The 22,648-nt window shown below is 56.1% G+C and overlaps 2 protein-coding genes across 12 annotated transcripts in view; both read right to left on the reverse strand.

Moving 5' to 3' along the window:
• Positions 1–975: 975 nt before the first annotated feature.
• Positions 976–20,578, reverse strand: KANK2 (KN motif and ankyrin repeat domains 2). Of its 3 annotated transcripts, XM_069478577.1 has the most exons (12): positions 19,247–20,578; positions 18,210–18,323; positions 16,759–17,970; positions 9,178–9,345; positions 8,976–9,078; positions 7,072–7,311; positions 6,359–6,446; positions 5,560–5,779; positions 5,317–5,459; positions 2,913–3,113; positions 2,743–2,832; positions 976–1,717 (listed from the first exon to the last, which is right to left on the reverse strand). In XM_069478577.1, the coding sequence occupies exons 2-12, from the start codon at positions 18,244–18,246 to the stop codon at positions 1,664–1,666; spliced, it is 2,556 nt and encodes an 851-aa protein (XP_069334678.1). In that variant the 5' UTR covers positions 18,247–18,323; positions 19,247–20,578; the 3' UTR covers positions 976–1,663. The 3 variants fall into 3 exon arrangements, with proteins under 3 accessions (XP_069334678.1, XP_069334670.1, XP_069334687.1); XM_069478569.1 differs by having other exon boundaries at positions 1,649–2,832; XM_069478586.1 differs by lacking the exons at positions 976–1,717; positions 2,743–2,832; positions 2,913–3,113 and having other exon boundaries at positions 5,323–5,459; positions 5,560–6,063.
• An 890-nt stretch (positions 20,579–21,468) lies between these two features.
• Positions 21,469–22,648, reverse strand: part of DOCK6 (dedicator of cytokinesis 6) — a 43,696-nt gene continuing 42,516 nt past the window's right edge. For 6 of the 9 annotated variants that reach the window (XM_069478626.1, XM_069478655.1, XM_069478637.1 and 3 more), the window contains 3 exons: positions 22,505–22,611; positions 22,151–22,312; positions 21,475–21,717 (listed from right to left, as the gene is read on the reverse strand). In XM_069478626.1, coding sequence (XP_069334727.1) covers positions 21,675–21,717; positions 22,151–22,312; positions 22,505–22,611 — 312 coding nt within the window. In that variant the 3' untranslated portion in view covers positions 21,475–21,674. Of the gene's footprint in view, positions 21,718–22,150; positions 22,313–22,504; positions 22,612–22,648 lie in introns of all 9 variants that reach the window. The other 3 variants (XM_069478673.1, XM_069478664.1, XM_069478647.1) reach the window with 1 other exon arrangement.

The following is a 22,648-nucleotide window of genomic DNA, read 5'->3' on the forward strand; positions in this document are numbered from 1 at the left end:
TTTCTGATACACACACACACACACACACACACACACTCGATCCATCCTTCCCTCCTGGTTGTCTTGTTTGGCCATCCAAACCCTTTTGTCTTAGGTACACATCCCTTCAATAATAAAAAAAAAATCAAAGCAAAACCCTTCTAGGACAAGCCAAGAAACCTACTTTTCTAGGAGAGAAGCCAGCGCTTTGCTGCCTTTAGTGAACGCGGGAGCTCTCGGGGCTTAACTCTGTTCTGCTGAGGTTTGGCCTGACAGCGCTGCTGGCTGGGCCAACTGGTCGCCAAAGGGCAGCGCACATATTTGGTAGGGAACGTACTTCTCTATCACAAGGCACATTTTTAGAGGCTTGAAACCCTTCCCTTTGGTGGCGCCCCAAGGAAAGGAACAGGAAAGAGAACGATGTTGAGACTTTGCGGGACCAAACAAGCCACGCAGGAAACTGATCATCTCCGCAGAGCCCCGTTTCCAGCCGGCTGTTCCAGGCAGCTCTGGAAATTCTCCAGGTTGTTAAAAAAACCAGGTGGCCCTCGTTTGGGTTTCAGCGAAGTCCTGTCTCTTTAAGTTTGCACTGGAGTCCTGGGGGGGTGTGGGGGGGCAGCCAACTTTTAATCGTGTCCACATGGGGTTTTTGGAGCTGGCTTCGTGCCTTGCCAACAAACACATGCCCTGTTTTCTTTCCTTTGAGAAGAAAAGTTCTGGAGCCCCAGAGAGGATAAAGGCCAGCCCTGTAACCACAGTTCTGGGCCCAGGGACGCAGCAGCCGCTCTGAGAACCGGATTCTTTGATTCTTCTCCTACGTCTCCGGGTTTGAAGGATTTTCGAGGAAAATTAACATTGGCCAGGGCCTCCGTGCGGGGAGGGGACGGATTTCTGGGTCATTTCTTTCTTGCTGTGAACTGGTTCCCTACAAGTCACAGAGCCTACCTAGGCATTGTGGCCACAGCGTCCTCAGTCCCCCCGGCCCCCCACCCCACAACCCCACCACCCCCGCTGCCAGGGGCAGCAGGAAGACAGAAAAAAGGATTGAGCTTTCTGCCCCGGGTGACAAGGACAGAATCAGTTTTGTGAAGGGATCAGAAGAAAATTCCCCCAAGAAAGCCATGGAGGGGCAGGGGGGGAGCAGACAAAACACTATTATATGCCAGACAGTTAGATGTCAGGGTGGGGGTGGGGAAGCCACTTGGGCCCTGACCCGTGGGTAATAACATTCAGGATTAAAATGGCAATATGCAAATTCCAGTGACTTTCAAATCTGGCAACAAATAATCCGATGGCTGCCCCCTTCCCGCAACCATGATTCAAAAATACAGTATTTTTTTCCTCTTGCCCTCCCCCAGCCGTAATTGCCGGCCGATTGTTCTCGATGTTCTTCATAAAACCCACACACCCCAGCATCAGCCACTGGCGCCAATTTATACAAGAATTTAGCTTCGGTCTGCGCTGTGGCGGCTTTGAACCGGGGTGCCAAGAAAACCCGCTTGGAGCTGGAGTCCTGTTGACGTCGGGGCTCCCCCCAGGGACGCAGAAAGACGTCCCCCCCCTTGCCTGGGGGACGTGGGCCTTGGGGAGTGTGAGCAGGGGGTGGCCAGGGAGAACAGGGAACAGGGAGGGGACACAGACGGGGACGGCTCGTTCTGGGGCTGGCTGGCCCCACTTGGGGAGGCTACTCTTCCGCTGAGGACGACACAGGACTCTCGTCATCGGACATCGGGGCAAACTGAAACGAGAAGCACGGATTTTTTTGTCTGGCATCCGTTCAGATCTCTCCGCAGAGGCGCCAACTTGGTGGCTGGCGCTGGGGATGTGGCCGGTGAGCAAGGAGAAGGTGTGGTCCCCTGCCTCATGGAGGCGGCCTTCTGGGGCCAACGCCTCAAAGAAGCAAACATACGAAGGCAGTGGGGGGATAGGGGGTGGATGGGAACGAGAGGGGACAGAGGGTCGTCAGGGAGGGTGACAGCCGGGCCGATCCCTGAGCGACGTCAAGGGGCCAGCCAGGGGGCAAGGGTGTTCCAGGCACAGGACAGGTCTCCAACTCCGGGCCCCTCCCAAAGTGCTGGGATTGCGGGGATTACAGGCATGAACCACCGCACCCAGCCCTCAGGGCCTCTAATACACTGACGTGCTTGGTGTGCAAGCCCCAGTCCTCACTGTGGCCCACGAGGCCCTGCAGGATCTGCCGTGTCACCTCTCTGCCCTTACCTCCGCCGCTCCCCACTCCTTCATGCTCCTGAAACACACCAGGCACACTCCTGCCTCAGGGCCTTTGCACTGGCTGTTCCTGCTGCCTGGACGGTCACGTGACCCCCTCCCTCACGTTGGCTGTTGGCTCACTTGCTGTCCCCTTTACTGTTTGATATTCTTTGCAGCACTGCCCACCACCGGGCCAGGATGCACTGATTTGATCACCGCGTCTCTTACGAGAATGCCCAGGGACACCGTCTTCTGTTTTGTTCGGTGCTGGGACCCTCAGCGCCTAGACTGGCCCTTGTACCTAGTAGGCGCTCAGGGAATGTTTCTCAGGTGAGGGACTGGTGACTTAGCGCGCGCATCTGGAGCCACACAGACCTGGGCTTGAATACCGTCATGACAGGCGTGACCGTGTAGCAGCCTCACCTCTCCAGGCCCCCCTGCGGCCCCGCGAATGTTCCGGCCGTGGCATGGGCCCCACGTGCCATCGGCTCTTCACGGACACCCGGCCCCTCCCAGAGGCCCCGCCTCCCGCCCTGCTGGGCCGAGACTCACCGAGCACTTGATGTTCATGCGGGAGTACAGCATGGACGCGATCTCGCTCTGCCCCGCGTCCAAGGCCACCACCAGGGCTGTGCTCCCGTCCTGCAGAGCATCCACTGCTAGGGTGACAGCCCCAAGCTGTGCTCCCACCCTCCCTGGGGGTCACCTGGGTGGGGACTCACGCGGTCAGTGAGGGAGATGTCGCAGCTGGGCACGGCCAGCAGCAGCCCCGCGATCTCCTTGTGCCCGTGCTCACAGGCACACATGAGGGCTGTGGAGCCGTCATCGTCCTGCACGTTGACGTCTGCCTCGCAGGACAGCAGAGCTTTGACAACGTCCACCCGTCCATGGCTGACCGCCAGCATCAGGGCTGTCTGTCCGGCCTGGGTAGGGCAAGGAACAGGATTACAACCCAGGACAGGACACTCCTGCTCCAGAACCCTCTATAGCTCCCAAGTACTCTGACATTAATATGTCCCCTCACTTGCTGGCCTCCTCCCACGGGTTCCTTCTCATTCCAAAGGTCTTGGCTTAAATATTTCCTCCTCATGGAGGCTCTCCCCTGCCTACCCACCCCAACCCCCACCTATAGCAGATTCCTGACTCACAGGTGTAAACACCTATTGAGTTAAGATTTGCACGTTTCTCTACGTTAGTTACACATCAATAAAAAATAAAATCACTGCCCATCAGTAGAGACCAGAATGGATAAACCAACTGTGGTCTCTCCACACAGTAGAATATTATTCAGCCATAAACAGGAATGTGGTCCTGACGTATACCGCCACACGGGTGAACTTGGAAAACATGACGCTGGGGGAAAGACACCAAAGGTCACAGAGTACACAACCCCATGGGCACGAAATATCCAGAAGAAGTAAATTCACAGAGACCGGAAGCAGTTAGTGGTTGCCAGGGGCTGGGGGAAGGAAGAGTGACTGCTAATGGGGACAGTTTTCCTTTGCGGGGGATGAAAATGTTTTGGAACTAGACAGAGGTAGGTGTTGGTTGCACAATACTGTGAATATACTAAATGCTACCGAAGTGCTCACCTGAGAAGAGTTAATCTTTTGGTTTTCTTTTTTTCTTTTTTTTTTTTTGAGACAGAGTCTCACTCTATTGCCCGGGCTAGAGTGAGTGCCGTGGCGTCAGCCTAGCTCACAGCAACCTCAACCTCCTGGGCTCAAGCGATCCTCCTGTCTCAGCCTCCCGAGTAGCTGGGACTACAGGCATGTGCCACCACGCCCGGCTAATTTTCTCTATGTATTTTTAGTTGTCCAACTGATTTCTATTTTTTTTTTTTTTTTTTTAGTAGCGACGGGGTCTCGCTCTTGCTCAGCTGGTCTCGAGCTTCTGAGCTCAAACGATCGCCTGCCCCGGCCTCCCAGATTGCTAGGATTACAGGCGTGAGCCCAGAGCCCTGGGTAGCTGGAGTGCAGTGGTGTCATCACAGCTCACTGCAGCCTCCAACTCCTGGGCTCAAGCGATCCTCCTGCCTCGGCCTCCTGAGTAGCTGGGACGACTATAGGCGTGCTCCAGCATGTCTGGCTAATTTCGTTTGTTTCTTAGATGGCTAATTTTTAAATTTTTTGTAGAAACGGAGTTTCATGTAATCCTAGCAACTCTGGGAGGCCGAGGCGGGTGGATCATTTGAGCTTAGGAGTTTGAGACCAGCCTGAGCAAGAGCGAGACCCTGTCTCTACTAAAAAAATAGAAAGAAATTAAATAAAGCAGGGTTGCTCCTGTCCGGCCCCTGGCGGTGCCGCTTCATTCCTTCACCAATCCTCCTCTCTCCTCACCGTCCCGCCAGGCCCTGGCTGCCCTGCCCTCTGGCTGGACACCGGTCCACGCCCCTGTCACCTTGGCAGTCTCCTGGCTTCCGCCAGGCAGCACGCAGCCCAAGGGAGCTCCCAAGCCAGGAATCACACCACTCCCTATTGGGTTCCTGAAGGCCCCGAGGCCTAATCTGCCTGAAAGGCTCAGCCCCTGGAGCGCCCGCTAGTCGGTGACCTTCAGGAACACGGAGACCATGTCTGCTTGTCCACCCTCTGAAGCCCCAGTGCCAGCCCAGGGAACCCAGTGTCTGCTCAATCAATTGCCCAGCGGGATGTGGGACGGGGGTGGGGGTGTGGTCAGATTAATAAAGGTGGGGACCCCCACGTCCTCCAAGCCTCCCAGTTTCCGAGGCCTGGTGCCGTAGCTCACGCCTGTAATCCCAGCACTTTGGGAGGCTAAAGGCAGGAGAATTGCTTGAGCTCAGGAGTTGGAGACCAGCCTGGGCAATACAGTGAGACCCCATCTCTACAAAAAATTTAAAAATCAGCCAGAGGTTCTGGCATGTGCCTGTGGTCCCAGCTACTTGGGAGGCTGAGGCAGGAGGATCGCTTGAGCCCAGGAGTTTGAGGTTGCTGTGAGCTGTGATGACACCACTGTACTCTAGACCAGGCAACAGAGTGGAGACTCTGTCTCAAAACAAACAATAAACAAACAAAAAGCAAATCCTGTCCCTTGGTGGGCCCGGTGCACAGCCAGGGCGTGAGAAAGCCGGCAGGGCCGCCGGGGTCTGTAGCGCCCGAGGCCCCGTACCTGGCTGGCTTTGGCGTTGACGTTGCCGAGCCGGAAGAGCTGCAGGACGGTCTCGATGTCATCCTGGGTCTTCAGAGTGGCCAGGGCAGTGAGCATGATGGGGCTGTAGCCCGCGCGGTTCTGCTTGTCCACCTGGCAGACACCTGGGAGGGGGTGTGAGCCCTCAGACCAGGCCACGTCTCTCCCCATCAGATCCCCAAACCGGGCCGGCCGCAGCCACCCCGCCCTCCCCGCGGGGCTCACCACTGTCGAGCAGCTGTCGCACCACAGGGAAGTTGGCGTGGGACACGGAGTAGTGCAGCGCCGTGTTCCCGTTGCTGTCGGCGATGTTGACCACGTAGTCCAGCAGCTGCGCCGACATGGCCCGGAACGTGACCAGGTGGCGCCGCACAAGCTCTGGGTGCGCGTCGCTGCGGCAGGCCAGGCGCAGCCACTCCTGCAGCACCGTGGTGTAGGCCACTTTCTGCACACGAGGCCGGCGGGAGAGGGAGTGAGGGCCGGGGGAGGCCCCGTGGCCTCCGGGACAAAGACCCAGGAGGGGAGTGGGGACGCCCAGCCCCAGATGAGCCCCCGGGAGCAAAGCGTGGTGCCTTTGTCCTGGAGAAGGCCCTCAAGGAAGGTGTAGACACCTGAGAGGGAAGTGTAGACGTCCCTGTCCCAGCGAAACCCTTGGGAGACGGTGTGGACGCTGCAATCCCCGACATGCGACCCAGAGGAAGGTGTGAGCACCTCTATCTCAGATACAATCTCCAAAGGCAAGTGTAGACACCCAAAAAGGGAAATATGAAAGCCCCTCCCTTGAGCCCCCGGAAGAAACAGGAAGTCACGGCCAGGCCTGGCCAGTGGGCGGCCATCGTCCTCGGGCCTCTCCCAGCCTCCCTGGCCCCTCGCCAAGGCCCATGACTCACACAACACCACCCCCAGCTCTGGGCCTGGGTCCCAGGGTCCCCACTGGGCAGACAGAGGGAGACGCTGAGGATAAGGAGAAGCCAGGGGTGGGGGTGGAGGGGTGGGGGCCCCCCAGGCCAGGGCCGGACCGTACCAGCTCGCGCTCGGTGAGGGCATTGGGGTTGTCCAGGTACTTCTCCAAGGCCAGGCAGGCTGAGATGAGGTCGGGGCTTAGCTCCATCCTGCCGGGGACAGACGCATGAAGAATTATCTCAGGGACACCCCCCGTAAGTCCCCTGGGTGACCCCCACTCTCCACATCCTCGGGGAGGGGCTCAACGCTCTACACCATGTCACGTACACAAAGATCACCTAAATGGCGGCATCTCAGACCCCCTTCACTTGGGACATACTTTTACATGTACCCCAAGGGCAGACATGGGGAACACAAAGACCCCCAAAAGAAAGTGGACACAAAAGCCAACGTTTAGTCTAAATGGCCAGTGGCAGATGGAAAATGCTTTCCATGGATGGGTTTTTCATCAGGGGATTAAAAAAAAAATAAATAAATAAAAGATATAACCAGAATGGGCAGGTAGACCGAATATCCCAAAGTAGGTGCGTGGCTTAACGACAAACTTTGCCTGGCCCCCTATATCCTAACTCTAGCACCCCAAAATACCCCATCAGGTCTTCATCAAAGCCTCGAACATCAGATGCCCAGAAGGAGAAAGTGCTTATTCACTAATTCAGACTAAAGTGTGCATGGCTGATGGGAGGGTCCTTCAGAAAGTTTAAACGATGGGATCTGAGGCAGAGGTCCTCCACCTCTGGCCCTGCCTGAATCCCTCCCACCCAGAAAACTGACCGGATCTCCTCCTCTGTGTTGGATCCCGCAGCCCCCTTGGGTGTGGGCACATGCTGTGACTCCCGAGACAGCTGGCATTCCTGCCGGCTGGTCTTGGCTCTTGCCGTCCCCCCAGGCCTGAGCTGGGGAGCGTCAGCCACACTCGGAACCCTCTCCTTCGGCTCTGGGGCCTCATTCTCCGTGCTGTCGCTATCTGAGATGTTCTCAGCCGTGCTGGAGTCCTCCGAGGAAGACTCATACCTGGGGAGGAAGGATGGGTGGAGTGGGGCAGGGGTGAAGATGGGGTGAAAATTGGCAGGGGAAGGTCGGGATTGACTACTTGTACTCCCTGGGCCTCAGTTTCCCCATCTGTTAGACAGCTGAGGGATAATAGCAACATGGACCTTATACTGCTGCAGGGATATGGCCACCAACCCTGGGCACAGAGTAAGCGCTCAGTAAACACCAGCTGTGATTACGATCAGGGGGACGAGGGGCCCTGCTGCTCACCTTCTACCCTTCGGGACCTTTTGCCCTTGACTCTAGCTTAATGCAGGTGTTACGGATTCAGATCCTAGCGCCACTGCAAATAGGATCCTCTTGTGCTTCTTGCTGTCTCTAGACAAAACTCCAACCTTCTGGGCTCGGCATTCAAGGCCCCGAACCAACCATTGCTCCCTGCGCCTCCTGCTTTTCCTGTCACTGTTTCCCCCCCTCTGAGCCTTTACCCAGACTGTGCCCTCTGCCCAAAAGCGCCCTCCCCACACCCCCTGTTCACCTTGCGAGCTCCCAACATCTCCCACAGCATTTGCCCCCTCCCACTGGGACTGCCCTGGGACCAACAGTGCCTCTCTCAGGGCCCTGAGCAATGCCATCACTGCTCCAGCCACGCCGTGTGGGGACCGCCCATCAGTGCCCAGCACCCCAGAGGACCCCGAGCTCCATCAGGGCAGGGAGCCGAGTCCGGTATCTTCAGGGAAGACCAGACCCCCTTCACTTGGGACACGCTTTTACACGCACCCCAAGGGGCAGACACGGGGAACACAAAGACCCCCATGAGAAAGTGGACACAAAAGACAAAGTTTAGTCTAAAGTGCCGGGAGCAGATAGAAAATATTTCCCAAGGGCAGATTCTTCATTAGGGAAATAAAAAAAGAGATAGAATGGGCAGGTAGAGCAAATGTCTCAAAGGCAGTGGGTGGCTCAAGGACAAACTTTGCCTGGTCTCCTAAATACTAACTCTGGCAGTCCAAAATATCCCATCAGGCTCTTTAGCAAAGCCTCCAGAACATCCGATGCCCAGAAGGAGAAAGTGCTTGTTCACTAATTCAGACTAAAGTGTGCATGACTGATGGGAAGGTCCTTCAAAGGCCTTGAATGGTGGGATTTGGTTATACCTCAGTGTCTGAAGCCAGACTGCCAGGCTACACTCCTGGGTCATCGTGTGAACTCCAGCAAGGTGCTGAGCCTCCTCATACCTCAGTTTCCTCATCTATCTGTTGTGGTTTGATTAAAATAATTAACCAGGCCAGGCATGGTGAGTAGGTCATGCCTGTAATCCCAGAACTTTGGGAGGCTGAGGGGGGAGAATCCTTTGAGCCCAGGAGTTGGATTCCAGCCTGGGCAACATAGTCAGACCCCACCTCTACAAAAAACAGAAAAAATCAGCTGGGTGTGGTGGCACACCTGCAGTCCCAGCTGCTTGGGAGGCTGAAGCGGGAGGATCACTTGAGCCCAGGCGTTCAAGGCTGCAGTGAGCTATGATTGTGCTACTGCATTCCAGCCTGGGCAATAGAGCCAGACCCCATCTCAAATAAATACATTAATTAACCAAAGTGAGGACTTAGAATAAGGCACTTAGAACCCTGTTGTGCATGGATGAACTTAGTGAGGGACAGAAAGCAGGGGATGGGGGCTCTTCTCACCCGCCGTTAATCCCCACGAACTGAAGGCTCCGCTGGTGGGCCACTGGGTCTGTGGGCTCTTCTTTCCGCTTCATGATGGACCGGATGCCTGCCTGGGGCCTGCCTGGAGGGGAGGGGTGGTGTCACGAGAGTTGCTGGCAGCCAGACCCCATGCCTGGGCCATCCTGGGCCCCCATCCCTCTCGGCAGCCGCCCCCACTTACCTGCACCCGCTGCCCCCTCGGGTTCTTGGGAGGCTGCCTGCTGGGTGGGCTCCCTGTTGGTGGTGTCTCGGGCAGGCACCTGGCCTGCATTCTTCTCGGGCTGTGCCAGGGAAGCCGCTGTGGACTCCGGGGGTGGCAAGGATGACTCTGCAGGAATATGTGGGAGACCTGCAGGGACAGGTGTCCACTGTGGGTTATAACAGCCAAACAATGACAGTTGTGACAGCTGCTGCCATTGGTCACATACCCAAGGCCAGGTGCTACCCGAGGGCTAATTCTTTCCTATCTTGTCAAATCTTCCAGGCCCACGAGGCGGCTTGAATTATTACAGACAAGGAAACTGAGGCACAGAGAGTTGTCAAGGTCACCTGGTGAGTGAGTGGCAGAGTCCAATCCCAATCCCAGTCTGGTGCCTGCCAGCAGCTGGCCAGGGACAAGGAGGGCCATGTGGCCCCAGTTGCGATACCCCTCTGATACCATACTCAGTGTTTTCCAGAAATAAGGTTTGATCAAGCTGAGCCTGGTGGTCACAGCAGCTCAGATTTCCCAACTGTGAGCTGTGCGACCTCCAGCAGGTCACCTAACCTCTTTGTGCCTGAAGCAAATGACATTTCCTACCTCACGGTGGTGGTGGACAAACCAAAGACAGTAAAACAGGGTAAAGGGCACAGAACGCCTGTACATCAAGAACAGTCGAGAAGCATTTGCTAATTCAAGAGAATCATAAAATGTATATATACATATATATATATATTTTTTTTTTTCAGTGCTGTGGCGTCAGCCTAGCTTACAGCAACCTCAAACTCCTGGGCTTGCCTCAGCTTCCCGAGTAGCTGGGACTACAGGCATGTGCCACCACGCCCGGCTAATGTTTTCTATATATTTTCAGTTGTCCAGCTAATTTCTTTCTATTTTTAGTAGAGACGGAGTCTCGCTCTTGCTCAGGCTGGTCTCGAACTCCTGAGCTCAAATCATCTGCCCGCTTCAGCCTCCCAGAGTGCTGGGATTACAGGTGTGAGCCACTGCGCCCGGCCCATAAAATATATTTTTGATAGGACATAATGGAGTTATGAGGCCAGGTACTGTGGCTCACGCCTCTAATCCCAGCACTTTGGGAGACTGAGGTGGGAGGATCGCTTGAGGCCAAGAGTTCAAGACCAGCCTGGGCAACATAGTGAGATCCTGTCTCTACAGAAAAAAGAAAAATTAGCCAGGCATGGTGGTGCATGCCTGTAGTCCCAGCTACTCAGGAGGCTGAGGCAGGAGGATCACTTGAGCCCAGGAGTTTGAGGTTGCTGTGAGCTAGGCTAACGCCACTGCACTCCAGCCTGGGCAACAGAGTGAGACTCTGTCTCAAATAAATAAATAAAATTAGAAGACAAACAATAAGAGCTATTAGAAAATTAAAATTAAAACCCCACCCAGGGTTTCAGTTTGAGAAGATGAGAAAGTTCTGGAGACAAACGGTGGTGACAGTTGCTCAGCAACTGTACTTAATGAACGTGCTTAATGCCACTGAGCTGTGCACTTAAAAGTGGTTAAGATGGCAAATTTTGTTTGAGACAGGATCTTGCTCCATTGCCCAGGCTGGAGTGCAATCGTGCAACCACACGTGGCCAAATGCAATGTGTCTGGAGGCAGATGGGCCACGCATAAGCTCAATCTCAGCCCCAAACTCAGGCATCTTGATTTACAGTCCCAGCAAAGTCAAAGTATGAATTTTGACGGTGGAGGACATCGTGCTAAGTGAGAGAAGTCAGATACAAAAGGACAAAAGCTGTGTGACTTCACTTACACAAGGTCCCTGGAGTCATCACATTTGTAGAGACAGGAAGTAGGGTGGTGGGTGCCAGGGGCTGGGGAGGGGCGGGAGTGAGTGTTTCACGGGGACAGAGTTTCTGTTTGGGAAGGCGAGGAAGTTCCGAAGGTGGCGGGCGGTGATGGCTGCACAGCACTGTGAGTGTGCTTAACGCGCTGAACTATGTACTCAAAAATGGCTAAAATGTCTTGTGATATAATGTTTAGAGGCAAAAAAAAAAAAAGGTTAGGATGGTAAATTTTAGGTTATGTATATTTTACTATAATTTTTTTTTTTTTTTTTTTTTGAGACAGAGTCTCGCTCTGTTGCCCCGGCTAGAGTGCAGCGGCATCAGCCTAGCTCACTGTAGCCTTGAACTCCTGGGCAAGAGCGATCCTCCCATCTCAGCCTTCTGAGTAGCTGGGTCTACAGGCTCACACCACCATGCTCAGCTAATTTTTTCTTACTTTTTATAGAGGTGGAGTCTCACCATGTTGCCCAGGATGGTCTCTACAGGACAAAAATCAAGCTGGATCCCTACCTCACACCATACCCGAGAAAGAAATTCTGGAGGAGTAAGACAAAAGTCCAAGGAAAAAACTAAAGGGGAAACAATGTAACAAAATGTCGGGGGCCTCCAGATGGGGAAAAATTCCTCAAGGCACAAACCATATATGAAAATAACCATGGGTTTAATTACCTACAAAATGAAGACTTCTATTTGATTCCAAAACCCTTATAAACAACGTTTATCAGTGTATGAAGACAGAAGGGTGTTGCGGGGGGAGAGCTGCACAGTCAGAAATTGGCAAGGGATTATCTTCTAGAACAGGAGTCAATAAATTTTTTCTGCAAAGGGCTAGATAATAAACATTTTCAGCTACATCAGCCACGAGGTCTTGGTTGCAACGACTCACCTTTGCAGTAGTTGTAAGGCAGTATGTGTATGTGATCAGGCGTGGCTGTGTTCCAATAAATTGCAATTTCATGTAGTTCTGCTCATGTCACAAAATAGTATTCTCTTTGAACTGTTCAGGCATTCAAAACATCAAAACCATTCTTAATTGTGGGCCATACAAAAAGAGACAGCACGCTGGGCACGGTGGCTCACGCCTGTAATTCCAGCACTTTGGGAGGCTCGGGTGAGAGGATCGCTTGAGGCCAGAAGTTTGAGGCTGCAGTGAGCTATGATCACACCTGTGAATAGCCACCGCACTCCAGCCTGGGCAATATAGCAAGACCCCATCTCTAAAACAACAGCAACAAACAATAAGGAGATACCACTCTATAGCAGCATACATGCACAAGAAAAGGGAAAAAAATGGAGAAAACTGTAAACTGCTGGGGATGTGAAGAAATGGGCGCCTTGAACCCGAGCATGGTGGTAGGAATGGCGACAGGGACAGCTTTGTCAGACAGGGAGGATCTAACAGGACCTAGAGTGAAGCTGTGCATCCTCTACGCCCCAGCAAGCCCCGGAGAGGGGATGTGTGAGGACGACCCCAGTGTCGTTGACGGTGGCCAGAAGTTGGAAGTAACCCAGGTACCCACCGTGCGGGGATTAGAAAAGGAAAAGATTTGGTACAACCAGAGGAGAAATCTACGCAGCCATTACAAGTGACAAGCCAAATTTACAAACATCAGTGTGGAGAGTTCAAAAATAGCATATGGAGAGGAGAAAATAAGAAACAGAAAGAGACTTTTGTTTCTCTGAAGCACGATACCATTTAAGGCAATTAAACACGCACAGGGCATATTTTTCCAGGACACCCGAGTATCTAAATAAGCCTCTAGAAGGTGGATTGCAAGGAACGACACGAAACAGGGTAGGCGGTGGCATTGACGGTGGAGAGCTACAGCTTGTGAGTACAGTTTGTATGTTTTTAAATGGCTGGGGGACAAAAAGGATGCTAATTGGGACACATGAAATGCATATCAAATTGAAATTTCTGTGTCTGCAAGTAAAGTTTTATTGGAACACAGCCACGCGCCTTTATTTACATATTGTCTATGGCTGCTTTTGTGCTACAAAATGGCACAACTGTGGCACTACACTCATCAAAATGCATACATTAAATATGTGCAATGTTTGCATGCTAAGAAGACTTCAATAAAGTGGGGGGGGAAGAACCGAGAAAGAGTTGAATCAACGTGACAAGCCGTATGGCCTGCAAAACTAAAAATATTTTCCGACCCTCGGCATGGAGGTGGAAGATCAAAGTGAAAAAATGACAAGTGACGACACAGAGGTGGGGGGCACAGATGGGTGGGGACGGTTGTCGTGAGCTCAAGAATGAGATGAACTCAGTTTTGGGCTCCTGAAGTCCAGAAGAGCGTTTTGAAAATTTAAATCACTCTACTGCAGGGGGGTGTAAAACCAACTGGTTAAAGATATCAAGGTCCTCAAAAATGCCCGCCGAGAAACCCGTCCTGAGAAATAGATAGAGGAGGTCAGGTGCTCCTGAGAAAGGACAGCCTCGTGGCGTCGCTGACAGTGGAGAGAAACTAGATGCCACTGGAAGGCCGGGCCCAAGGACCGGTCAGATAAATCTCAGCTTCCCCACGTGTCAGAAAACGATGTGACTGTTAAAACAACACGCCCAGCGATTTACATGTACATAGCATGAGTTTAAGTTTTGAGGTCTCCCAAAGTAACAGTAAACTAAGTACACACAGAAATAAATAAATAAATAAATAATAAAAAAAATAAAAAAATAAAAAACAACACGCCCAGAGAATTTTTACTAACCGGAGAAAACACTCCTGGGTTAGTGTTAAATCAGAGATGGAGTTTAAATCCTGGCTTCGAGGACTGTGGGCAAATCTCTTAACTTCCCCTTTGCCTCAGTTTTCTCCTCTGTAAAATGGGGCTAAAAATGCCACCTACCTCATAGGGTTGATTTAAATGAATTAAAGTATGAAAACACCATCAAGTAATGTCCTGGCGTGTTGTAAGTGCATTTGCCAACAAAATACAGCAAAACAGCCACGTCCATAAGCTCTGTGTTGCCATTCTTGAAAAACATATATTATTTTATGCATTTAAAAAATTTGGAAGCAAAGAAACAGACATGTTGACAATAGCTATACCTGAGCGGTGGTGGGCGTATGGTATGGGGGTTTTATTTCTTTGTTCCAGAGTTTTCTATACTTTCCAAACCTTCCACAAAGAGTATGAATGGCTTTCACAGGAATACGTTTTTGAACAACAGCAGAGAGAATTTGAAAGTTTTGGGGACACCCCCACCAGCACACATAGGTGGCTGTCATTGTCCCTTTTCCTGCTCATGTGCCTTTGCCAGGTGGCGGGGAGGGGGGCGCAGGAGAGGGAGGGCATTTTGTCAGGTCTCCAGGCCTCTGCGTACCCCACCTACCTTTGCCAGCCTGACTCCCACCCTCCCAGCAGTGCGTGAATTCCTGCTCTACTAAAAAAAAAAAAAAACTACAGTGGCCTCACTGGATGGTAAGGAGATTGGGCCCTGCTCTGCCTCCTCCTCCAGGGAATCCTCCCTGATTTAACCACCAGGTAAGTGAACACGATGCATGAACATCACTGGAGCGCTTGTCTAGTCCTGGTACTATCTCATTTCATTTCCCATATTGCTCCGAGCAGCACCGCACACGAGCCCTGAGAGACCCCACCCAGCCATGCTCAGACTCCTCTATACCTCGTTTTTTTCTGGCTTCATTACATTCCACCTTGTCCAACACCTTAACAAGCCAGAGCCCCTCTCTCACCTCAGGGCCTTTGCCCCTGGGTGCCCCTGCCTGGAACACTCTTGTTTTTCTATTTTGTTAGAGACAGGTCTTTTCTTGCTCAGGCTGGTCTCGAACTCCTAGCCTCAAGCGATCCTCCCGCCTCTGCTTCCCAAAGTGCTGGCATTACAGGTGTGAGCCACCGTGCCCATCCTAGGCCTCATATTAATCCAGTGATGTTGCACTGTCAAGACCATTGATTTGCAAATGAGGAAACTGAGGCACAAAGAGATTAAATAGCTTGCTCAAGGACACAGAACCAGGGAATGGGAAGACCAGAATTTGAACCGAGGTCACCATTCCATCAAATTGCCACCAACTCCATGCTCCCATTTTATTTGCTTCCAACATACGTTCTCTGCAGTGATAATTCTTCGCTTATCTATTGCACTTATTTATTTATGGCAGGGGCTTTTGTGTCTCTGTTGTTCACTGCTTTGTCCTCAGTGATCAGAAGAGTCTGGCACACAGTGAGCACTTGGGGAATGATTGTGGAGTGAGAAGATATTGAAATGAATTAACACACTCCAGTTCTGCCCAAGCAAGTCGGGGACTACGGTGGGCTGCAGCAAGAGGGAGTGAAGTGAGACACAAGGAAGAACTTCCAGGGGTGGCAGCTGGCCTACAGGGTGGATATCACTGTCTGTATGTCCTGCAGAGCATGGCTGCTCGGGATGGCACGTCTGGAATGGAAGTCGCCTCTCAGAGATTCCGAGGCTGGGCCAGGCAGGGCCTCTGGCTGTGGGCCAGAACCACAGGGCTGGGTGTTTGCGATGGATACAGAACAGATGGGTGGTGTCCCGAGCCGGCCGGCAACAACATGGGCAGCAAGAAAACACAGCTGGGTCCCCGCCTCTGAGCCTGTGCTGTCTGGTCTGTCAGTGTGGCTCTGCCCACCTAAACTTTGGGACTGGGATAACAACTTGGGTCCCACCTTCCAGCCCAGCTGCAGCAGGTTTAAGCCGACCTGCGTTCAAATCCTGGCTTGGGCACTTCCTGAGCCTCAGTTTCCCCAGCTATAAAGGGGGTTGGCCTGAAAGCTAGCAGCCAAACCAGCGACAAGTACTAACTGTGTGTGTTCAATTCACAAGGGTTCTAGAAGTCGGGGGGCCATTACTGTGCCACTTCACAGACAGGGATACTGAGGCTCAGGCGGGTGATGCCACCCACTCAGGATAACGGCAAGAAGTAGAATACCCCTGGCTCACCCCACGCCCAATCTTTCCACGTTTGCTGAAGAACAGCTGTCGTTATAATTATGAATAAAAATTCCCCAGGGGCCTTGGGGAAGCCGAGATTTTATACACCCAGCATCTCCTTTCCTGGCACGAGAGCTCAGCACTTCCTCCGGGAAGCACCCTCTTCCCCGCTCTAAGGCCGCAGGGCTTGGGTGGGGGCTCATTACCCCCAGGATCCATGCACAGCTGGGCAGTGAGGGAGACAGGGACTGGCTCACCAATGGGCACATGACTCAGGCCACCCACTGAGGGCCACTGAGCTGAAAGAGAGATACCTAGAGCAAGGGGGGGGGGGTCACCTTCCTCTGCCTGCCTGCAAGAGGAGCCCCCACAATAAAAGCAAAGATGAGAAAGACAGTGAGTTAGATTGCCGATGCTATGAGTGCCTGGATACAGCTATGCCTGAAGCTGTCGCTAAGTTACCCAAACAGCACATTTTCTTTTCATTGCTTAAACTGCTCTGAGACTGAGTCCTGCCACTTAATAAACGGGGAGGATTTCTGCCTAGCAAACAACAGCCTTGGGGGAATTTCCCCCAGATACGTCTCGTTTTCTGGACGTTGGCAACGTGCCAGACACCATTCTCTGCATAGTCCTTATGGCCCTGAGTCAGCAGCACAATGCTCCCTCTCCTAGGGATGAAGAGACAAAGATCCCAAGGCCCAGAGTGATCCGTCTGTGGAAGGCCAGGGCCGGGGGCTGGACCCTGCACGGCATTCAGAGCAGGGTCTAGGCTGTGCCTTGGGGAGGGGGACTGCCAAGCACGGCCCCCGCCCTGTGGTCACTTACCTGCCGGCCCGCTGCAGCTTCGCTCTGTGATGCTAATTTTCTTCACTACGTGGAAGTTGCCGGTGGACGCAGCGGACGCCGGGCACATTGTCTCCACGACCTCGTGGCTGCGAAACACAGGCAGGCTCTCTGCCCCTCCGGGTGTCGCCAGGGCCCGCAGCCCAGCCCCGTAAGGCTCTAGACTCTGGGCCCGTTGTGCAGGGGCCCCGGCGGCTGTGCTGGCTGCTACCTCCACCTCCCGCGGCCCTTCTACCACTCGCACGGTGTCCACGCGGACCGGGCTGTCCGGCGGTGGCCAGGCCTGGGGCGGGGGGTCGGCCTGGCGGGCCTGTGCCGCCTGCAGCTCCTGGAGCGCTTTCTTGAGCTGGGTCTCCAGCACGGCGACCTTGGCGGCGAGGGCCGCCTCCCCGTCGGGCATGCCCAAGTCCCGCTCTCGGACCCAGGTGCCCACGCTCCGGGTCTCAAGCGCCACCGGGTCCTCGGGGGGCTCGGGGAGGTCCAGGCAGAGCTCGCCACGGCCCCTGGCCCCCGCGGGGTGGCCCAGGAACTTCTGGCTCTTCAGCTGTACCGTGAGCTGCCGTTTCTCCTCCTGCAGCACCGACAGCTTCACCTGGAGCACTGGGATCAGCTTCACCTGCTCCTCCAGCTGCCGGAGCTTCCGCAGGGCACCCGCCATCTGCTCCCGCACGTGGGCCAGGTGCCCGGCGCTGGGCGCCACCGGTGTGGACAGTCCCGAGCCTCGCGGCGTCGGTGGTGGCAGCCCCACGCCCACCAGGGAGCCCGTGGAGCCGGCCGCGCTGGGGGTCAGGGAGCCCAGGCCCGCGGGCGTGGCCGCCTGGTCCTCGAGGCGGCGACGGGCATCCAGCAGCGTGCGCTCCACACGGGGATTGAAGCCGGCGCGGGCCTCCAGGGCGCCGTACTGGGGGTAGAAGCCGCGGCCGCAGTAGGAGTAGGCCGAGTGGCGGCTGTCACCGCTGGCGTTAGAGCACAGCGACTCAGTGGACGTCCACCAGGAGCCAGGGCCGCGGGGCAGCGAGCCCAGGCGGGGACGGCGCTGCACGGCCACACGCCGCAGAGTATGTCCCTTCTCGATGTCGTCCACGTACTTGAGAAAGTCCAGATCGAGGCGGTAGCCGTAGGGCGTCTCCACGGAGTAGGGTGGGTCAGGGTCCTTGGCGGGGAAGGCGGGCGGGGAAGCTGGGCCGGGGGTCCCTGGGGTGGGGAGAAACACCAGCACCTCTGAAAACTATTGTCCCCCTTCTTGGGACGAAGACGGACGCCTGCGGAGTCCGGGTGTATCTGCCCAACAGACTGGAGCCCACCAGTCTGTGCCTCTAGTGTCAGACCCCCCAGGGCAGGGCCGTGCCTCCGCCATCAGACACCAATGCTGGGCTGTGTCCTACCCTCGAACGCCCCAGGGCAGGGCCCTCTTTTCCCCTGAGACCCCTGACCTGGGAAGGGGGCTGGCACGTGCAGAACTTGGGCCATCCTCCTGGTAGCAGATCGTCCTTGGAAGTCACCTGGGGGACGGAGTCAGACTGACGGCAGCACCGGCTGAGGCTTACCTGGGGAGAGGGGGCCATGAAGCCGGAGTCAGGAGGAATCTGCAGGAGGAGGGGAGACGAGGCCGACCCCTCCACAGCTGCCCCCCACCAGGGCCTGGGACCCTCTCACAGGCGCACACCCGGCCTGGCCACGGGAAGGGGTGGAGGTGGGGGGGGCACCCTGAGGCCTGGAACAAAGAAACCAAACCTCACCGCCTGCGTGCACATCTGTCCGGCCCCTGGACAGGCTCCAGCTGTTCCCGCAGCCCTGCCTCCACATGGCCCCTGTGCCGGGGGGAGCCCCAAGCCCGACAGGCCCCACCCTTCCTGCACCCCCCACCCCCCTCGGCCCAGGCCCAGAGCTGGCCACCGGGAAAGATGGGGGCTGGGGCACCAATGGGTGCAGGGGGGCCAGCCTTCCTGCAAGGGTCCGAGGAGACAGAGACACAGGGGGACAAAGAGAGAGAGCAGGGGGTAGGGGACCCCAAGTCACCCCAAAGCAGAGCGCCCCGCCAGGCCAGACCTGGGGTGGGGGATAGAGAAAGTGGGGGAAGCAGCAAGGAGTGAAGCCTTTCCCCTTTATGGAAACAATTTTCTCTAAAAATAAACAATTTCACTGCCGGGCTACACAGAACTTCCTGCCCCCCCAGGATGTGTCCAGGCTCGGGGTACAGCAGCAGGGCTAGAGGGCCGGGCCGCCCGGGAAGTCATGGGGGGCGGGGGGAGGAAGTAAGGGGGGCGCCTGGAGGCTGCAAAAGGCAGGGACAATCAGGGCCTCTCACTAAGCCCCTCTTACTCCTGGAGGCTGGCCAGGGTCCTTTTGTCCCCAGTATAACCCGCCTGAACTTGGCCAGTCCTTTCTGCTGTCTGACCTGCAGCCATCATACTGCAGAGGCCCCAGCTCATCCCACCACCAGAGCAGACCCTTTCCAACCTGTGGGTACCTGGGAGGATGGGCCAGGTGGGACACCTGCTGGGCATGAAGGCGGGGCCTGGGACTCCAGGGGCAGCGAGCTTGTCCTTCTGAGCTTGTCCTTCTTGTCACGTCCTGTCCTGCTTAGTGCCTTGCTTAGTCTCTCTCCAAGTCTCTTTGTGTCTCTCCACGTCTCTGTCTCTCTCCCTGTCTCTCCACGTCTCTGTCCTCACTTCTCTGACTTTCAAACACCTGGAACACACGGTCACCAACTGTAGGAAATTTGGGGTTTCCATCTGCCTGGTGGCTCCCCCGAACAACAGGAAGTCGATTAAAAATATTTTCTGGGGACCTAAGAGAGATCTAGAGGCAGGAAGCAGGACTGGAAGAGTCTGGAAAGGGGGGGGTGTGGCTAGAGGTGGAGGGGAGGGCAAATGGGCACAGACAGGTACAGTGACTTGCCCAGGGTCACTAGGACCGTGAGGAAGTGGCTGGACCTGGAAACCTAAGTCTGCCCTCCAAGCCACCACCCCACACGCTACACCACTCAACCCATTTCCCAAACGTGCAGATTGAGGTCTGAGGATCCCCAGTCATTTGATCGCTGTCCATGTAGACCAGCGATTCCGGGTGAGGGAAGGAAATAAAGGGGTGCGTGGTGGGGGTGGGGTGTCTGCGGCTGAGGCCCCTCTCTCACCATGGGACCTCTAGTGGGAGGGGAGGAGGGAGGAAAGATACGACTGAGATGGAGACAGACACAGGAGACTCCAAGGCGAGTCAGGTTGGGGACGCAGGGAAAGGGCCTGGGTCTCCTCAAAGGCCCCCCCTCCACAACGGCCTGGACATCTCTGGGGTCTTCCCTCCCGTCTCCCCGCCCCAAACTTGGGGCCGAGAAGGACACCGCCCGTGTAGGGGGGGCGGGGCCTGCGGGGTCCCCGGCTAATGGCAAACAGCTGCCGCTCCCCACGCCGGCCCAGCAGCCAAGCCCAGGCCCAGCCGGCCGGACGCGCGGCCGCCTTCCCGCCGCCTGGGGCCTGGCTCCGGCCCGGCCGAGGAGGAGGGCGACTGGGGACGGTGCGGGAGGGGAGGACAGAGGCACAGATGGGGACAAACCTGGGGACAGGGGCAGAGGGGAGGCAGGAGAGGGGAGAAGGGCAGGGCACGAGGAACGGATGCGGGAACACGGTCAAAGGCGGGGAGGGGGCTGTGACGCGGGGACCGAGGCGCTCCAGGTCCGGAAAGTTTGGACGCGGACGGTAGAGTTGGAGGCGGCGCGAGACGGGCGAGGTGGTTCGTGCCCCGGGTTTGGGGTTGGGGAAGGGGCAGGGAGCCACACTCGCAACCCCGATCAGGACTCGAACCCCAACCCAGTCCCGGGTCCTACTCGCCTGGCGCGCTCCGGCCACCGCTGTCCCTGCGTCCCGCCGCCGGTGCGTCCTGCGCGCGCCACAGCCACCCGGCCTCCCGGCCCTCGGCGGGAGCCCCGCCCCCTCGCCGGCCCCGCCCCCTCCGGCCAGCCCCGCCCCCTCCAGCCGCCCGGGCGCCCGCAGCTGCGGTGGGGGGCGGGGATGCAGAGTGGGGGGTGGAGGGAACGGAGCTCACCTGGCCTGCAGGTGAGAATGCGCGCACCAGGGTGTCCTGCCTCGCCGCCCCTCCCCCAGCAAGTCCCGGGAGCAGAGTCCCCCAGACTGCTGGCCTCCCCCACCCGTTGCAGCTGGGTCGCTGCGGGGGTTGGGGGGGGGAGCAGAATGGCTCAGCGGTGGCGGGAGGGGCGGGGCTGGCCGGGGCCCAGCTCTGGGAGGGCGGGCGGCGGGAGGTCACCCCTCCCCCAGGCAGCCCAGGGCTGGAAGCGGCCCAGCGCACTCCGGGTACATGGTGGTGTGACCGCCGCAGGGAGGGGGTTGTAGCTTCAGCACGAGGCTGCACCGGAGCCTGCAGTCCAGCCAGACCTGCCGCTCTGTGTGCCTCGGTTTCCCCGTCTGTAAACGAGGATTATCCTGTTGCCTAGCTGGTAGAAGTGTTGAGCAAAGCTTAGGCAGTGAAAGGCGGGCGTGTACTGTTGTTTGTGTATTGCCTTGTCTGCTACAATGTCAGCTCCCTGCGGGCAGGAATTGGTGTGTCCGTTGTCACCACTGTGCCTCTGGCACCCAGTGTTCTGTGTCTCAGTCCACAGCATGTGGATGTAAAGGAATGGACTCTGCACAGGTGACAGTGACGCAGCCCGCCCTAGTGACCACACCACACTGCTCCGGATGCTTATAAAAACCATTTTAAATTAACAAAGGCAGGGGGAGTGTCAGTGCACACAGACAGGAACAGATAGGGGGACAGAGGGCCAGCCCCGAGTACAATGTGGTCACCCCACGACTGAGTGGGCAGTGGGGGAGAGTCCCAGCAAGGCACAGGCAGCTGAGGCCTGGGTGCTGGTCCCCCCAGGTGTGGCTTCAGGCCCTGCCGGCTCAGAGGTCTGCCTTCCGGAAACTTGCTCTGTTCAAAGAGTTCCTGGAGGAGGAATTGAGGGTGGGGGGCAGTCAGCATGGCCATGGCCCTCCTATGCTATACACTCCCCAGCCCTCCTCCCTCTCCTCCTCCTCCCCCTCCTCCTCCAAGGATCCTTCTAGGGTCTCTCCTGCCTCTTTCATATCCATCCCGATCTGCTGTGGGATTTGCAGATTCTCAGAATCTATCACCAGAGGTCCGAATCATCCCCAATTTACAGATGTGGAGACTGAGGCTCAGAAAGAGGAATTCACATGTCTGGGAGGTGGCCTGCCTTTGTCCACCAGGATGACATATCCAGATGCTTGTGCAAAGCCTAAGCCACATGCACACGTGTTGCCGTGTACATGTACAACAGCCCCCATCCTGTATCTGTTCTGGCCTGCCTCGACTTGCCCATTCTGATCTCTAGGGCGGGGGTGCCAGGTCAAGGCACCTGAGGCTGGTGGGGGTTGGTGCCAGCAGCTGGGGCAGGCGCTGGGTGAGCAGGGGCTGCAGGGCCTCGCGCAGGCGGCCGTAGTTGCGCTCCAGCTCGCGGTGGTACTCCTTCTGGTCCGGCCCGATCAGGGCCTTGTTCTTCCGTAGCGCGTCTTCACACCTGGGGACCACAGATGCTCAGGAGAGAAAGCAAGATCGGACTCGGGGGGCGTCCAGAAGGTGGGGTGAGGCGTGCAGAGAGACCTGCAGTGGGGCTCAGGTGAACTGAGGAGCCATGTGGGGGTCAGATAGGGACAGGGGACCTAACGGGAATCAGGTGGACAGACAGCCCCGGCGGGGGTTTCGGGCCTACCTCTTGCAGAAGTCCTTGAAGCACAGCCGCAGTTTGTTGTGATGCCGGAAGAGTTTGGGGTCTTCCGGGATCTCTGCCAGAAACACCTGGGCCACCTCCAGGGGACCCTATGGGTGAGAGGGATGTGTGAGCCCATCTGCGTGG

This window comes from Eulemur rufifrons, chromosome 2, assembly GCF_041146395.1.
Source record: "Eulemur rufifrons isolate Redbay chromosome 2, OSU_ERuf_1, whole genome shotgun sequence".
NCBI classification, from domain to species: Eukaryota; Metazoa; Chordata; class Mammalia; order Primates; family Lemuridae; genus Eulemur; species Eulemur rufifrons.

Excerpts from the sequence above, each read along its gene's own strand:
- KANK2 (XM_069478569.1), bottom strand. The coding sequence starts at position 18,246 with ATGGCCCAAGTTCTGCACGTGCCAGCCCCCTTCCCAG. Across the intron at positions 9,346-16,758 it reads AAGCTGCAGCGGGCCGGCAG|GTCTCCCACATATTCCTGCA; the intron begins GTAAGTGACCAC and ends CTGTCCCTGCAG. Across the intron at positions 7,312-8,975 it reads TTCGTGGGGATTAACGGCGG|GTATGAGTCTTCCTCGGAGG; the intron begins GTGAGAAGAGCC and ends CTTCCTCCCCAG.